Source organism: Onychostruthus taczanowskii, unplaced genomic scaffold (assembly GCF_017590055.1).
Source record: "Onychostruthus taczanowskii isolate IOZ18803 unplaced genomic scaffold, ASM1759005v1 scaffold18, whole genome shotgun sequence".
Taxonomy (NCBI): domain Eukaryota; kingdom Metazoa; phylum Chordata; class Aves; order Passeriformes; family Passeridae; genus Onychostruthus; species Onychostruthus taczanowskii.
The window spans coordinates 700,992-718,448 of NW_024499017.1; the positions used below are offsets into that span (position 1 = coordinate 700,992).

At 39.8% G+C, this 17,457-nt stretch overlaps 1 protein-coding gene across 1 annotated transcript in view; it reads right to left on the bottom strand.

Moving 5' to 3' along the window:
• Positions 1-899: 899 nt before the first annotated feature.
• The window catches only part of NETO2 (neuropilin and tolloid like 2), a 30,766-nt gene continuing 14,208 nt past the window's right edge, over positions 900-17,457 (bottom strand). The window contains exons 4-9 of the mRNA XM_041400640.1: positions 15,622-15,870; positions 13,493-13,537; positions 13,276-13,403; positions 8,762-8,990; positions 4,822-4,935; positions 900-1,882 (exon numbers count right to left, since the gene is read on the bottom strand). Of these exons, the coding sequence (XP_041256574.1) occupies positions 1,302-1,882; positions 4,822-4,935; positions 8,762-8,990; positions 13,276-13,403; positions 13,493-13,537; positions 15,622-15,870 (1,346 nt within the window). The 3' untranslated portion in view covers positions 900-1,301. The remainder of the gene's footprint in view (positions 1,883-4,821; positions 4,936-8,761; positions 8,991-13,275; positions 13,404-13,492; positions 13,538-15,621; positions 15,871-17,457) is intronic.

Sequence of the window (17,457 nt, forward strand, 5' to 3'; positions counted from 1 at the left end):
GTATTCTTGGCAAATTGTGAAGTGTGCAGCAACAACTGCAGGTTAGTCAGAACTGCTAAGAGGGACCCTGAAAGAAGCCTGCTGTCCAGGTGCTAGATTTGGATTTAAGAAATAGGCTGTACAGTATCAAACTATATAAAAAGCTTAAAAACCACAATGAGAATATATTTTAAAATTTTTCTTCTATATTGTAAAAATGTTTAAATTACGTCCAAACCACCATTTAAAAAGGTATGAAATGTGCAATTTTGCAAAAGGAAACAAGGGGCACAAGAAAGATTCCATAGGGGTTAATTAGAGTTGCTTTGTGATTTCTTTGTTTCCAGTTCCTTCATACACCCAGTAATCACACAGACCTCAGAGCAGTTCTCTTCAGGCAAGTAGGACATGAGCTAAAAGTATCATCGCTGATTTCAGTAGGGAAGATTGGCTGCAACAAGGAGTAAAAAGCTATTTTAAGAGACAAATGTACAGTACAATCTATTTATGTAAATACTTGGAAAACTCAGGAACAAAATTGTTTCCTAAGTACAGAGCTGTGAAATCAGTGTGCCATATGGAGCTATAATATATGGCAGAATATTTCAAAATCCTAAACCTTCTTGAAAGAAAACTGTTGTAAAAGTCTGCATCTAGAATAAAATGACTACTCACTTGTGTTTTAACTGAAAGCTGCAAAGATATTTCCACATGTACTAAAATTAATATAACTTGATTTTGTTAAAAGGCAGTAACCCTTTTCACTTATTTCTCACAAAGCATGGAGTGTGGAAATGATAATTAAAGGCAAGTGAAACAGATGGCTGTAACATAATTTGTGAGTCTTAACTGGCACTTAACGCTAACTCTACTTTCAATTTGACAAATACAATAAGACACCTATGTTGACATACACATAGTGCACTTAACTACTTTTATTTATGCAAGTGAGGTATTAAAATTGTCTTGAAAAGCAGACATCTAAAGAAGAGTAAATGGTATGAAGAGAATAGTAGTCATTGCTTTCAGTGTTCAACGATTAGTAGTTGTCGGGTTTTTTCTTCCACCATCCTATCTTATAACTTCCATGCAAAGTCTTTGTCTTTCTCCTCCACTAGATAGGTAGCTTGGGAAGATTGGAGGAAATCCACCACTTTTTCAGCAAGAATTAATTATGAAGACTGGTTTTGTTTTTTGGAATGAAGTATAATAAGCTAAAAGTGTGTGCATCTCACACGCTGCGTATGGTACACTCTTAATTTATACACTGTCATCGTACATGTGCATTTTGCATATACACTGATACCACCTTCAGCAGGAAGTTAAAAGTCAATAGATAATGAACCTTGTGCTGTATCTTCCCTTCCTCTGACATAAATTTCACATGGGATCTCCTCCATCACTCTGTCTTCTATCACCTGCTCGGGGCAGTCGTGAGCTTGCTTGAAAGTATAAGTGCTTTTCTTGAATGTGCTGTTAAATGTTTTCATGGGCTGGGGCTGCGCAAAGTCATTGCGGAAGGGCAGTTCCATGGAGCTCAGGTTGGTCCTGCTCTGTTTCATACTGGAGGCCTGGGAGCCACAGTGGTGGTCGTGAATGCATCTGGAAGCTGTCGAAGGGCGGCGCAGTTTCTGATAGTTTTCAAGTTCCTCTGATAAATCTGCCAAATCTGCAGAAATTTCTTTGTCCCTTAGTGAGAACAGTTCATAGTGAGGAGGATCAAAAACTTCCTGGAAACCAGTTTTATTGAAGGCAGTCTTGCAAGCCATAACTTTTTTGCGAGGTTGCTTTACTTGCACTAGAATTGAAATGATGAGAAGAACTAAAACTACCCCTGTTGTGATGCCAATGATTGTCCCATGGGTTTTGGTGATTTGTTCAAACAATCCAGTTCTTTTCTTTTCTGCAAAGAAAAAAAATGATTATGACAAGACATTTATTAGTTTCTACATTTTTGATAACGTATTTAAACAAAGCAAGACTGTATTGTGATTGCCATGCAAGTGATAAAATTACTTAATGGGCCTGGAGACTAGACCTGTATGTCAATGGGATTTGTCTAATTCCCTGTCATTAGTGGCTACCATATGATAATTCAGTGGCAGGTGCAACTCTGTGAACCAGTGCTTGCTGACTCAGCTGGGATGAGCCTTCCATCCTGAACCTTTACTGATGTCTACATTCCTAAATCCATGCGCTAAATAGGCTTAAGTTAACCTTAAATAGGTTAAATCCAGCTACAGATGATGGTTCTCTTACCATGGTTTGCTCCTGCTGGTAACATTCCCAGTGATGTCAGTGGAAGAAAACCTAGACTTAAAAATGTCTCATTCTTCTTTAAAAGTGAAATATTATCAGATATAAGAATGGCTGTACTGTTTTCACATCTCTTGGAAATGTAATGGCTGTGTCTATTGTGTAAGTCAGTTATACCTAATTCATCACAGGGAGCTTTAGCAAAGCTCTTATTCCAGTTCTAAGGGTCCAATGATGAAGTTACTTGGAAAAAAAAAGGTGGGGGATACACAACCAACCCAAATCATCTGGTAATTTTGGCTAGTACTTCATGTGAAAACACACAAGATGGCAGCATCAGAACAAGATGGTTTTCCGTATTTAAAATTCTTATTTGAAGTTTAAAGTTGTCAGTTGGACTTCTGTTCCATGAATGTTCTTGTCCGGGGGACTGAGAGATTTCTACACTGCAACACTGGCTAGTGGGAGAGAAGCATTTAAAACCATGAAGAGAAAATATAGTGGCCTAAATCCTGCATAACATTTTCAGATATCTGGCTCCTGGCATCTGAATATGTGTGTTATGTACCTAAATACCACACACAGTGCATGGGGAGAGGTACACACCATCATGTGTTACTTGAGAAAATCCTTATGCTGAGCAGAGACTCCCAAGGAGTTGGCTAATAAAAAATTACATTTCTGCTGCAGAGCTTGGGCTGTTTCCTTTGAGCTACTTTTTACCTTTGAAGTGAAGGAAGACATCTACCCTTGTCCTGCCTATCTTAGATCACAGTGGTGCCATCCATGGTGGGAGGTATGAATTCACTGCTATGGTGGTTCTCTTGTCTGCATGTAGGATTCTTAATTCTTGGCAGATATTTTAATCAAAAAGTTATTTTGCAAAAGGCGATGTCTTCACCAGTCTCTTAAAATAAATTGCACACAACTGACTTCTCTATCAATTTTTGTGTTACAGGGCTTAGGCATAAGTAGGTCACAATATGCTCAGATTTATGTAGCTATTGATATGGACTAAATGAGAACTCTGGGTGCCTGCAGGAACTGAGCACAATTGTGAGCACTCTCTTTCTAAGGCAAAGAATTGCTTATTTCGTTGCATCAGTCTCCCTTAGCTGGCAGTGTGGATCTAGTCTTCAGCTGTCTCTCAATTTCTGCTGTGCAAGTATTACAGCAGAATTTAGATTGCATTCAACAGAAAACATGATGGGTTATTCAACATCAGATACAGCAATTTACAAATATTGGGAAAGACACAGTTTTTATGGAATTAATTGTTTTAATACTGCAGTACATTAGTGAAGTGTGAATTCAAGGGGAGAATCTAGAAAACAGTTGGTAAAGATGGGAAAGAGATATAGAAACTAAACTTAAAAGGGAATATTGAGTATTATGAAAGGTAAGGATTGTTTAGAGGAAGCTTAGTTTTACATTGCAAACTTGGGAGTTATGGACCAGTTCTGTTGACTGGAAAGCTTCCACAGTATGCCTTACATTAGAATATCTAGTAGTGGTATGAATTTCTTTGTTTACCCAAAATGCAATTAACAAGTAGGGTTTTTTTAATATTTATTTACTTAAAAATGTAAGCAGGATTTTTGCGTTGAAAAGAAATTTTCTTTCAATACTTTCTATAGAGAAGGTTTTGACCTTTTCTTCAGGGTCAGTTTCTCTTTGAAATGGAATACATATTTAAATCTTCTGGAGTTTTGTGTTCAGAGCTATTGTTGCCATTCTATTTGTCAAAACACCCTAAGCAAACAACTTCAAGTGTTTTTGTTCTATTGTTTTCTTTAGCAAGAAAAACTGTTGACCTTAGATTGGTTTTGTTCTAACTCTGACAACTGAGCTGTTCTTGAAGCATGGGAGAATGACTGTGCTTCACACAATAACAATTTCTTCAAATTATGAGAATTTTTCCTACAAAGCCTGATATTGAAACAAGTCTTTATGGTCGTTGTGGTGATTGAAATAATACTCCCAACCCATGTTCTAGAAGCAGCAATTTACATGTGTCTGTATTCCATAAGTGTTTATTTCATGCTCCCTAACAATTCCTCCTTCCTCCCATCCTTTCTCACACCATATACAGCAGCTGAATTTATCCTGAAATAGCCTGTGATTTACAACTCTAAGCAAATGTTTTAAAATTGTCTTTGAGGATTGTTGCTTCTGTTTCAACCCTGAGAGGTTTCTTGTGCTTGAAAACTTAGTTCTGTGTTTTTTCAGCTCTTTATTTTTATCTCCAAAAGGTATTACCTGTCCCTACAATTCTTGCTTTATTAATGTTTAGAAATTGATAGGATGCAACCTCAAAAATACTAAATTCTAGTTCTTACCAAGCTGATATCCTTTTAAAATAGAGAGTATATGCTGAAGAGGAAGAAATTTAGTTAAAAGCAGTAAGATCAATATTCAGGATGCTTACATGTGTCCTGAGTTTAAATAAAAAATTTGGAACACCTTCCTGAGATTAGTAGCATAGCTGTCTTCAGCATATTTCCAGGGAAAAGACATTTCATGACTTTCTTGAAAGGCAAACTGACCAGCCTAGCTCATAAAGGCTGTGGTTTGCACTATATTCACCTCTGCAGTGGTTCTCATCCCAAGGGTATGCACAGTTCTGAATGCCATTGCAGACTAAAGAATTATTGATGCACATGTTGCTATGGCAGAAGTAAGTGTTGCCTGAGCAGGGAGCTGCAGGAGAGAAGAGAAAGAAAACGTTCAGAATTTTCAGTAATTGATGCCTTGCAATAAAACTATTAACTTCCTATATCTGGGGTTTTAACATTCTTCCTCTCTGTTTCAAACACAATCACTTCTCTTGCACGTCACTATCTGATGCTTTTCTCTCTCCATGTAATTGCTTTCAGCAATTTCAGTATTATCAATGCTACAAAACCCATTCTTGCTCCAAAGGGGGAGGGAGCAAATAGAGAGAGTCACAAGAAACAGATGATGGAAGAAGGTTTTAGTATGTTCTTTAAAAACTTAATACTTAAAAATCACATGCTCACTATCAATTATATATTTATTCTGTGGAGCATCTGCTGTGTACATGTTGTGAAGCAGTCCCTGAACATCTGCATTTTCGAGCCCATTACTATCTTAAGGCAAATCAGATTTGAGCTTGTGGAGGACTGTTTCAGTAATTGCAGGAGATTTCAATAACTACAGGCATCTAAAGTCATTCCTGCTTGTGAATCAAAAGCTCTTGGATCCTCCTATTAGAGCTAATGCAGGGATTGAGAGAGTACAGTTTAGCTTTTTATGTATCTATCTATAGATAGTCAGAAATTTGAAGAAAGAAATTAACTAGAAGGCTGCCCCATGTTTTTGTGAGTATTTGTTACAGCTCCTTGACATAAGAAAAAATATATTAGAAAGTAGTAATAATTCTTTTCAGGGTGTTGTATCATATACGTAGGGAATTATTTATAAATTCAGGGCACCAAGAAACCAAGAAATTGGTATTCCCTTTGTTTCAGTAATATGGTATTTTTATGATGGAAATGTCTGTTATTAGTTGAGTCAGTTATACACTAATCAGCAAAGATGTGTGATAGACATTCTACTATTTGGTTTCACAGAAAGAATGTGTTCTTGAGCAGTCTGGATTCTCTGCAACACAACAGGAAACCCAAAGGGTAGAGCAGAGGGAATGACTGCTCCTGAGCACTGCATTGCTCACTTAGTCATTCTGTTAGGCTTGAGAATCTCAATAGCAAAAAGAGGAGTTATGACTAAGAAAAAAAGAACATTCAAACCTTTAATTTTGATTTTGCTTTCCTAAATTAAATATGTATTGTCTTTCCATGGCTTACTCCACTGAAGGTGGGTAACCTACACTCATTGGTTTTAAGCTTTTGTATTTGCTGTTACTGCTTAACCCTGGCAATCTGGCAAGAAGTTCCATACAAGAACTTGCTTTAATTGTAGTGCAAGTATGAATACAGAACATACATCACATTTTGGAACAGTTTATCTATGTAATATCAGTGCTTAAAAGTGTAATAGTAACTATCACACCACTTCCTTGCTGAAATGAGTTGAGAATTTAATTGTTTGGAGAGCAGATCTAGTCTGAAGAGCACTGCTTTAAAACAGGATCATTCCTTCAGAAGGCTGAGATCAGACCCATTCTGTTAGTTATGCCATAATGTAAACATATTCCCTTTCTCATTTTCCTGAACAAGTGAATTTTTTTTACAGTTCTGTATTTGATTGATGAATTCTGCTGTTGCTTCTCCATCTGCCAGCACAGTCTCTATTTTACATGTTTGTGTAGTCCCTTTAAATTTTTGTGGGCATGGCTTTTGTTCATAAAGATGGGACAAATGGACTTATTTTCCTTTTGTTTGTTATTTGGGGAGTTTGAAGTGTAAAAGTCACAATGGTTGATCAATTCCAGCCTAGGACTTCAAGGACACAGCTGATCTCTTCTCATAAGAGCTTTCCAAAAGTGGTGCAATGCTCACAGTGCTCTTTGTATCCAACATTACTCATCTATTGAATCAAGCCAGGAATCAAATACATTGATTTTTCACATTGCTGTTAGCTGAATTACTTAGTCAAACCTGCAAGCAGTGCTAGGTGTGTGTTAGGTGACTGTCATGCACTATTAGTTCATTTATGGAAATCTTTCCAGAAATATTGTTCATTTTCATGGTTGGCTCCATGTAATTACAAATCATTAGCAAGGTAGAAGAGAAAGACAGCTTAACAATCTGAAAATAAGATAAGCTCAGATTCACTTTTTTCAGTTAGAAAAATTGCTTATGACTAGATTATATAAAAATACTTGAAACACTTTACAGCCACATACTTTTCAATGACCCTGTCCAAGAAAGGCAGTATCTCAGGTAAATAACAATAACCACATACCTTTGCAGATGTTCTGCCAATGACTTTTGAGTTGCTTTAAACTCATAAATTTGGAAAGTTATCTACCTTTAGGAGTATTTAGTATTTCAACCTCTTGCATTAAAAACCCCCCACAATGCCCTCCCAAAAAAATCCAAACTCAACAACAACAAAAACCCCACTCCAATAATTATAATATAAATAAACAATTTCCCTGGCAAAGTTCATAGCATTTTCTACATTGAAAGCTAGAATAACTTGCACTAATACCAATGTTAATAATTGTATTGAAATAAAAGCTAGTGGAAAAGCAGTTATCAATTTTTGTAAGCTGTACTTAAAACTGACATTTATTTAAATTCTCAATATCTAAAGTTTATTAAATGCCTCTTGTAGGATAAGCAATAGACTAGCTTGAAACATGCAATTGTTCCTTACTATCATGTACTCAAAGTAAGCCAGAATCTATTTCTCTGATACATATTTGTTACTTTAGAAAGGCTGTTTTATAAAAAGTAGCTTTTCTGCTATGTTAAAATTTACTGTTTTATGGAACAGAACATGAAATCTACCTGTAACCTGTAACCTGAACTTTTGTGCAAGTTAGTGATCAGGATCTCGTTCAGGACTGGCAACAGACATGTTCTGTCAGAAAAGTTATGTTTTTGTCAGCAAATCTGTACTATTTATTCTTCAAGCAGAACTTTCTGAAAACCTTTAGCACAAGCATAGGTCTGATTTCCTGAAACAGGAACATTTCATTTAGCTCTCCCCATGTATCTCAGATCTGCTCTGCAGTTCTGAACTCAATCTGCTTTAGTATCATATAAACAGCACTGCAATGGTTCTGCAATGTGGACAGTGTTGTCCTCTGTAAATATGTGAGGCAACAAAATTCCATTCAGGTACAACACCCTTAGAAGAAAAAAATCTCACAAAAAACCTGCTTTCAAGAAACATCTTAATTTACAATGAGAATAAAGACTATCTCTAACCCAAACAAAAATCCAGATGGCATTTACAACTCAGCTTTAATTACAGGCTTCTTGAATAAACTTGAATTTAACTACTTATCTATGGTTGTGCAACACCACAGGGCTTTGCTAAGGGAGCACACGTGGGGTCCATGAGAGCCAAATGCAGCTGAGGGTAAGGGAGCAGCTTGGCTGGAGGGGCTGCAGTTCCAGACCCACAACTGAAGATAGAGCTGTGTTTAGGAAGGAGAGCAAGACTTTACAGGATCAGGCATGTTTTCTACTCTTCTGAACATCCAGAGTGGCCTTAAGAAGAGCCTGTTGTGCTGTCTGGCAGGGAGCTGGGCACTAGTGGGAGAGCAGGCCTCAGTCCCACTGCTGTCTTTTTGAAATAAGTCTGTGCTCATTTGTAGGGAAGGATGTCTCTTTGGGAGGAGGATGTAGCCTAGGGCAGTATTGCTGAATTGAAATGGAAAATAAACCTTTTAAGAATGCAGGAAAGCTTTTCTTCAGGAACCATGTTAGAAATGTAATAAAGCAATTATCTAATTTACCTGCTAGTATGTGAAGGAAACAGAACCAACCTTTTTCATCTATTCCTGCTGCTTAACATACAGCTGATGCTTTCCCTGAAATACTTGAAGTACCCTAACCCCAGGGGAATTGGCACTTTTAGATCCACTTACGATCCACAAAGGAAGTGAAGAGCATTCTGAAGCGGCTCAGTCTGCTGCCTTCGTCTGCCCACATGCGCACCACCCCCGTGCCCGTCTGCAGCGTCACATCGTTGGCCACCGTGCTGCAGAACTTGGCCTTCAGGTTCTCGATGGAACTGCTCCCATCATACACAGCAACAAAGTTCCTTTTGCATTCATTGGAATGCTCCATTTGATAGTCCAGGAATCGCATGTAGATCTGTTAGAAAAGAGGAATCAATGTCTTTAGGAGAAGAAATACAGAGAGGAGAGTTTTCTTTCTTAGAAAATCTTGGATGTTTTCTTCCCTTACGCATAAATGTAATTCCCAATTCACAACACTTTTAAATTTAGATTTTCTAATTAGATGTCCGTGTGGACCATTACCTGACATTTGTCTTGGGTATCCGTTTCACTTCTCCCTGGTCCCCAAAACAATCTTTATTTAAAAATTTACTTTATTTCTGATCCCTTTGGAAAAGCACTACCAAGCAACACACTTGGTGAAGAAACCCTCAAGAAGCTCTGCTAAATGTGAAGTCTGTGTCTCTAGAAAGAGATGTAAGGAATGCATAAATGTACTGAAATAATTTTTTAAGTATTTTTTCTGTTCTCTTTCTTTCTAATTCATAAAAACAATGTTCAAATATAGGGGAAGGAGTCTAGTCAGAAAAGCTCTGAAGTAAAATAAGGAAATTAAAATTTATTGCTTCAGAATGAAAGCTAATTACTGAACCATAGCTGTGTTATGGAAGACACAAACCATGAAGTCAGGAGTAATTTGAATAAAAATGGAAATGAGAGAGAAGTAAGCTGGCTGTGTAGGAAGAATTAATGAATTTAAGCTAATCTTAATACTTCTAAAAGCAGAAATCTAATCCAAGAGAAGGCAGCATATGTATTAGAACACATGCAGCAAGGAAATTAGAAGATTGGGATGGTATTTAAAGAGGAAGTAAATAATTTATTTTGCTGGAGCAGGAAACTTGTGCAAGATTGTAATTTGGTTAAAATTACATTAACACATCAAAAGGCTTTTGAAATTCTTCAATGACTGTATTGGAATTTTCAAAATTCTTCTGCAAATTTTGAGATGCGAAGCCAAGCCACTTAAGCACACTGCAAAGGCCATTTTACACTTCAACAGTTCTTAGATAGCCACTGTGTTGCCAGAGAAGCAGTGTGTGCCCAGGTGGAGGCTGGGGTGCTGCTCCCCGAGCCCTCCTCTGTGTTCTGGGCAGAGCTCCTGCCCAGGGCTGTGTGCATCTGCCCGAGGGCTAAGCCCTGCCCAGGGCTGTGTGCATCTGCCCGAGGGCTAAGCCCTGCCCAGGGCTGTGTGCATCTGCCCGAGGGCTAAGCCCTGCCCAGGGCTGTGTGCATCTGCCCGAGGGCTAAGCCCTGCCCAGGGCTGTGTGCATCTGCCCGAGGGCTAAGCCCTGCCCAGGGCTGTGTGCATCTGCCCGAGGGCTAAGCCCTGCCCAGGGCTGTGTGCATCTGCCCGAGGGCTAAGCCCTGCCCAGGGCTGTGTGCATCTGCCCGAGGGCTAAGCCCTGCCCAGGGCTGTGTGCATCTGCCCGAGGGCTAAGCCCTGCCCAGGGCTGTGTGCATCTGCCCGAGGGCTAAGCCCTGCCCAGGGCTGTGTGCATCTGCCCGAGGGCTAAGCCCTGCCCAGGGCTGTGTGCATCTGCCCGAGGGCTAAGCCCTGCCCAGGGCTGTGTGCATCTGCCCGAGGGCTAAGCCCTGCCCAGGGCTGTGTGCATCTGCCCGAGGGCTAAGCCCTGCCCAGGGCTGTGTGCATCTGCCCGAGGGCTAAGCCCTGCCCAGGGCTGTGTGCATCTGCCCGAGGGCTAAGCCCTGCCCAGGGCTGTGTGCATCTGCCCGAGGGCTAAGCCCTGCCCAGGGCTGTGTGCATCTGCCCGAGGGCTAAGCCCTGCCCAGGGCTGTGTGCATCTGCCCGAGGGCTAAGCCCTGCCCAGGGCTGTGTGCATCTGCCCGAGGGCTAAGCCCTGCCCAGGGCTGTGTGCATCTGCCCGAGGGCTAAGCCCTGCCCAGGGCTGTGTGCATCTGCCCGAGGGCTAAGCCCTGCCCAGGGCTGTGTGCATCTGCCCGAGGGCTAAGCCCTGCCCAGGGCTGTGTGCATCTGCCCGAGGGCTAAGCCCTGCCCAGGGCTGTGTGCATCTGCCCGAGGGCTAAGCCCTGCCCAGGGCTGTGTGCATCTGCCCGAGGGCTAAGCCCTGCCCAGGGCTGTGTGCATCTGCCCGAGGGCTAAGCCCTGCCCAGGGCTGTGTGCATCTGCCCGAGGGCTAAGCCCTGCCCAGGGCTGTGTGCATCTGCCCGAGGGCTAAGCCCTGCCCAGGGCTGTGTGCATCTGCCCGAGGGCTAAGCCCTGCCCAGGGCTGTGTGCATCTGCCCGAGGGCTAAGCCCTGCCCAGGGCTGTGTGCATCTGCCCAAGGACTCTGGGACCCCTGCCCAGGTGGGGTGCAGGAGGTCAGGGCAGATGAATCCCACTCTTGGGTTTTAGAACCCAGTTTGCTTCCCCTTTGCCATAGCTCGCTACCAGCCACCTCTGAGAGGCCAAAGAAGATACTTTCCTCCCCATTCCTACTCCTATCAGGCTTTATTGAAAACATGGGAAAAGAGGAAGACAGGTGACAATTGCACCCCGTGGCTTTTGCTTTCCAGTGCTTCCATAGGCAGGTTGGCCAGCACAGCCTTCCCTTGCACATTCTGTTTAAAGGTGCAGCCAGTGCCATATTAGCTCATGCTTCACCTCACTGTTTTGTGGTTTTCAGCATACGTATTTTTTATTTTTTTCTATTTTCCCTTTTTTTCCCCTCCTGCTGTTTTTGTTAGGATTTACTGCTGGAAATTCTCAGCTACATTGAGAACCTGTTTTCCATTGATGACTTATATCAAAAACATGGATGTGAGCTGCAATTGCTAGTATTTGGACTGAGAGATGGTATTTTCCTTTAGTGATTGACTTTATATATCTACTACAAAATTACAATGGAAACTAAAAATAATTTAGGACACTTTTAGTAAAGCTATTATTTGTATGATAACAAAGGAATAATCCATTAAAAGTGCTCACCTCTTCACAAGCTCCTTTGGATTAATGTGCTAGGCAAGTATAAAAGGTTCTTACTCTTACATTATATTGATTATTCTGGTAATTTTATGAAATCTGCACGTAATTTATTAAGTGTCTGCTATACATGTTTTAAAAGTACTTTCATTGCTGGACTTGCGTCAGTTTTAAAAGTTTATTTTTATTACAAAATCAAATTGAGGAATTTAAAAATGTCTATGCTTATTTTTCTCAAGAGACTGCACTGTATCAGATCTAATGGATTTTATCATCATCATTCTGCCTGAATTGAAGCTTGAGAAACCACTGTCAGAATACTAAGAATTATTTTTCTGTAATGTTTTAAATCAATAATTTAGGATGATGATCTAATTTCAGGACTCACCCAACTATAACTCTGCCTTCTGGCAACATTCAATAATTTATTAAAATACTTAAGCACAAGACCTAGTGCACTCAAGTAGCAACGTAGAGAGAAAATGGGTTTGTTATTGTTTCTGGAAGAACTGTGTCTATTACTTAGACTAGTATAGGGCTTTTGGGAATTGACTCACTTCCTCAAAGGCTCAAATATATTAATGGACTTTTAATTTCTTTCATGTCTTATCCTCTTATCATCTTTTTGGTTACTGTTTTAGAATGCGCTTGCAAGGTGGTTAACAGGGCTGGTTAGTTAAGTGTTAGCAGTGTGTAAGTAGGCAGAGGGAAGGTTTGTTATCTTGGCAGCTACTGCTTCAAAATATTTTTTAATTTTTATGTATGTGCAAGCAGAAGCAAAATTAAAGATGTATATGCTCTATGGAGAAAAGTATGTGCTCTTCTGTGCAATGTATTTAACAAATATGATTCTGAAACGAATATGATTCAGGCTTTAGCTATTGTATTTTGGGGTTGTGAATAGGATTTTATCCTGCTGTCTGCCTAACAAGGTAAAGCCTTTCCATTTAGCTCAGACTGCTGATGAAAGCGGGTTTCAAGGTACTGGATTGTGATTAGATGGGAGAAGCAGGCACATGTTTTGTTGACTTTGAACAGAACCAAATTCTCCAATAGAACCACTGGAGGCAAAACATTAAGTTTTGGCAGTGAGATTTACTGGAAATTACTGAAGATGTCAGCCAGCATTTTTGCCTGCAGTCTTCCAATAAAACCAGGATCCAAGTCAAATGCCCCTGAAAATTGTTGCTTAAACAGTTCTCACAGTTATTTGGTATTTGAAGCTTCAAATAACAGGAAGCTAGCACTATGGACTTATATAATATTTAAAATTTAATTTCAGAAACAATTCTCTCTCTGGATTTCCTAAGCCACTGCTACATGACTCATTGCAGTGAGGTACAACATTAGTGACCATTACCTGTTGCTACTGCCATGGAAATCCATTATACACTCAATTATATGAACAAAACCCACCTTAGCATTTGGAGTGGCTTTAATTGTCCAGATACAGTCAACTGCTTGTCCTGGTTTTGTTTTTCCTTCTTGTTCTACTTGACTGGAACGTACTATTCCATCAGCTCCTGAGAGCTCAAATTGGCAGTCTAGGGAGAACACAGACCTTGCTGTCAAATGCAATATGACATTAATTTAAAATTTCATGTATAAAGAAATTGTTACTATAATACTATACCTGGGATGGGATTTAAAATACCTCCTAGGTAAGTGAAGTCAGGATCTGTAATAGAAAGAAGTCATGAATCACAAGGGCTATCAGTGCTTGAGAATCACTTCAAGCTTTAGTATTATCTGCAGATTATGTCCATTTTTTATTATGTCACAAAAAAATTGCCAGAAAGTTTACTGAATCAATTGGAGCATATAGAGATAAAGTTTTTTTAGATGAGAACATTATTCCACAAAGATTGACCTTATCTGAAAAAGGTAATTCTACCCTGACAGCTCAGATTTCTAGCATAACACCAAAAATTACTATTTAGTGTTTTGTTCCTACATTATATTCTGAATTTAACTACGTTAGTTTTCACTGAAACTGCTATAGTTCCGCAAGGGTACAGGGGATCTTTCTGTGTGCAAAAAGCTTATTTAGATTTATTTTATCAGACTGCTGTCTATGTAGTTCTGAACAATTTGAACTGACCTTAGCAGAATATATCAACACTCAGAAATTGCTAACTGCTCTTTAAAAAGTATGGGAAGAAGGCTGTTCAATACTAAAGGTACTTTTCCCTGGGTTATCTGTGTCTCTTGTATTAGGCCACTTAGAACAGCTCTAGAAATGGTTTATGAAATGCTGTTCTATCCAAAGAAAGCACTAGTTCATGCAGAAGTGCACACTGGTTTGGTACAAAGTTCTTTTCCAAATGAAGGTCCAGAATTTGGCTCCTTCTGTGATCCTATAATTTATTTTTTCTGTATAGCAAGTGCATCACTTCCCCTAGAATGCCTCAGTCCTGAGCTTAAGACTCAGCACAGCTCAGAACATGCATTCTTTGTCCTCCTCTTTTTATTTACCTACAGTGAAAATCTATGATCACTGTATGCAAAATTCTGCAAGGTTTTAAACCTTCTTTGCAAGCTGATTTTTTTTATGAAGCAGGTGTATGTGCATATGTTCCCTTTCATTTTCACAACCGTAAAATATTTTACCACACTTCATCTAAACAAAGAGGAAGGAAAAGAAAAATATCTGTCCTTCAGTTGTTGTAATCTATTGTGAAAATAATATACAATTTAAATGTATATTTAAAGTTCCATCCTGCAACTATGGTAATTTAGTTTTGAAAGTGATGTCAATGAAATGGCTTTGGAAATGGACTTAGCAAAATGCATAAGTACTGTCCCTGTGAAAACACTTCATCATGTAATTGCCAATGGTCTGGTCACCATGTTAATCTGAAATTTCTGAGTCTAAATCCCTAAGCAGTAATATATAATCATGAATTGTGTTTTCATGTGCTCTAGGGGTAAAGATAACATTAAGAAGTCATGTTTGTGTATACATTTATGGAAGTAGTAGAGCTGACACTTGTATATTGCCTTTTGTCCCAAAGGACAATAAAATGCTGATAACTACATGTGTAGTATCTATGAAGTACAGTAGTCAAGCATTGCACAAGGACATCAGGTCAAGTTTTCATCTAAGAAGGATGCCCTGCCAGGTTTAAGTAGCTACACAGAGCAGATGTAATTTTTGTTTGTCTAAAGGCACTGTCAGCATGCTGTCCTCTCCTTTGCACCTGTGAACTACACAGCACTCTGATCAAAGAGCAGCTCTATTGTCTGAGCCCAAGGGTTGAGGGAATCCAGTACACCAAGAGCTCATGCTACACTGGGCAGATATTTGCTCTGGGTTTTCAGAATGGAGATTTAAAACGTTTTGCATCTGGGTGGAGTGCTATTGTAAAGTTGGCTCAGGTGTTTTTGTCCAGTGCCTTACACTCCTAGAAGAGGCTGGTGTAAAGGCAGCTCTGTATGTTGTCTTTCCTTTCCTACCACTGGTGAAACTGGTACAAGTAGAGAAATAAGAAGGTTGCTGCTGAAGACTTCAGCATGAACAAGCTCAGCTGTCTTCCTCACTAGCAAACTACAGACCTGCAATTTCCTTCAGTCAAGATTCCCCAGTTGTTTTTAGCCATGTGCCCTGTAGGATTAGCAGGACTGAGACTGTGGCTATCACATTGTCACTGTGCCTCTGTAAGTGCTCATGCTGAAATGCAGCTCTAGGCTGAGAGGACAAACACACCCACAGAGCTCAATGGGAGCAGTCATTAACACTGTCAGAATTTTAGACATCTTTACCTGGTATAAATGAGTACTTTGCTTGAAATCCCTTTCCTTCCAGCTCCTCATCAGAAATAAACTTGATCCACATAAATCTCCCTGTTGATCTAATTAGCGCAGGACTTTTCAGACCACAGTAACGATTAATGAGAGGGGAGAACCCAAAAGGTCCATCTCGAACCTCCAGGTGATCAAACCGACATTCAAATGAGGGTTCTATGTAATAAGGTTCATCAAAGGTCAACTCAATTCTTTGTCGTGGAGCAGCTAGACATAAAAAAAAAAATTGAGCAAAAGATTAAATGTAGATCTTGATAAAAAACACAAAGACATGAATGAATGAAGAGACAGGCCTCCAAACCAGCAAGATAAAAAAGAAACTGGAAACTTCTCAAAACACATCTGCAGTCTGCTACAAAAATTTAAAAAATTATATTCTAAAAGTTACTTTTGCATAGAATCATACAAAATTTTTTGCTTGCTGATCTTAATTGTTGCAAATTAAGAAATCACTTTAATTTAATGCAGCACATATAACATATATTAACATATATACAAAGGTATTCAAACAAGGTTAAATATTAAGATATAAATTAAAACAAGTGTTCTGTGAAAGCAAAATACATAAAAAAGGACAAAACACTGAGCTGTGCAGAAAAGAATGGAAAAGAGAAACATAGGCAGAACTACTCAGTATTTCTTAAAGTCCAAATTTGTAGATCTTTTCACAGAAGACATCTTTTATTAGAATATTCAGAGAAGTGTAAGTGCTTCATATATGTCAGTGATATGCAGGTGGCTACAGATGTTGGTGAGTCTGAGCCTGTGGCAGCCTAACACCAGGACTGGGATCAGAGCCCCAAGCCCTGACTCTCACATCCGTGGTTTGGATCCCAAGACCTTCTCGCGTATGAATGGCTTCAGTGTTCCTCGTTCTTGGCACTGGCTGTGCTGCGTGAACTTCCCGATCCCGGCTGGGGTCTGGAGTGACAGCTCTGAGCAATCGCACGCTGCCCGCTTGTCCTGAATGCCAAAAGGATTTACCCTGGCATCTCCAACCCTCCCGGCAGACCTTCTGCCTCACTCACAAGAGCTACACGCATTCGAAGCTGTTGTGAATGTTGGCAGAGGTCTGCATGAAGGAGACTAGAATTTCTTGGCTAGAAATTCTGGAGGGCCTTGGCCCCGCTCAGGCACCCACAGTGTTTGTGTGGAAGGACTGGGGAGAGCTGGAAGCTGCTCCTGTGCCCCAGCCCTGCAGCAGGGCAGGCTGGCTGCTCCCTGGGGCACTCCTGGGCAGGCTAGGTGCAAAACCAGGATGTGCATGGGAACAAGCAAAAAGGAGGGGCCTGTGAGCCACTACTGTGCTGTACAAATAAAAACTCATCAAACCTCATTACTTGAAATATTTCAATTAATTGATATGAATCTGATGATTAGGCTGGCTAATATTTTTAGCTGACTTCAGTGGGGTTTGGGTGCATTCTAATAAGAGGAAAAATAATTGGAGTGTCTCAAGTCTTGCAGCCTTTATTTAAGATATTCTCATTGGAATATGGTTTTATTCTAGTTAATGACATTTTTTTTTGTCCTCATCACATTATTTTAATAGTGACCTCAGCAGTGCTAACAAATCTCTGTATTTTTAGTACAGTACTATGGCAGCCAGATATATCTTTTTTATTAACGAAGGACAGCATAAAGGTTTTCTGCTGGTGAGATAGAACATTGCAGCTTGGTATGAAATAGCCTTCATCTTGTGCAATCTATTATCAGTGATATTAAGGTAACAAGCTACAATTTTTATCTTACTAATTCCATATCTTCATAGATTACAGTAGATATGCTGCTCCT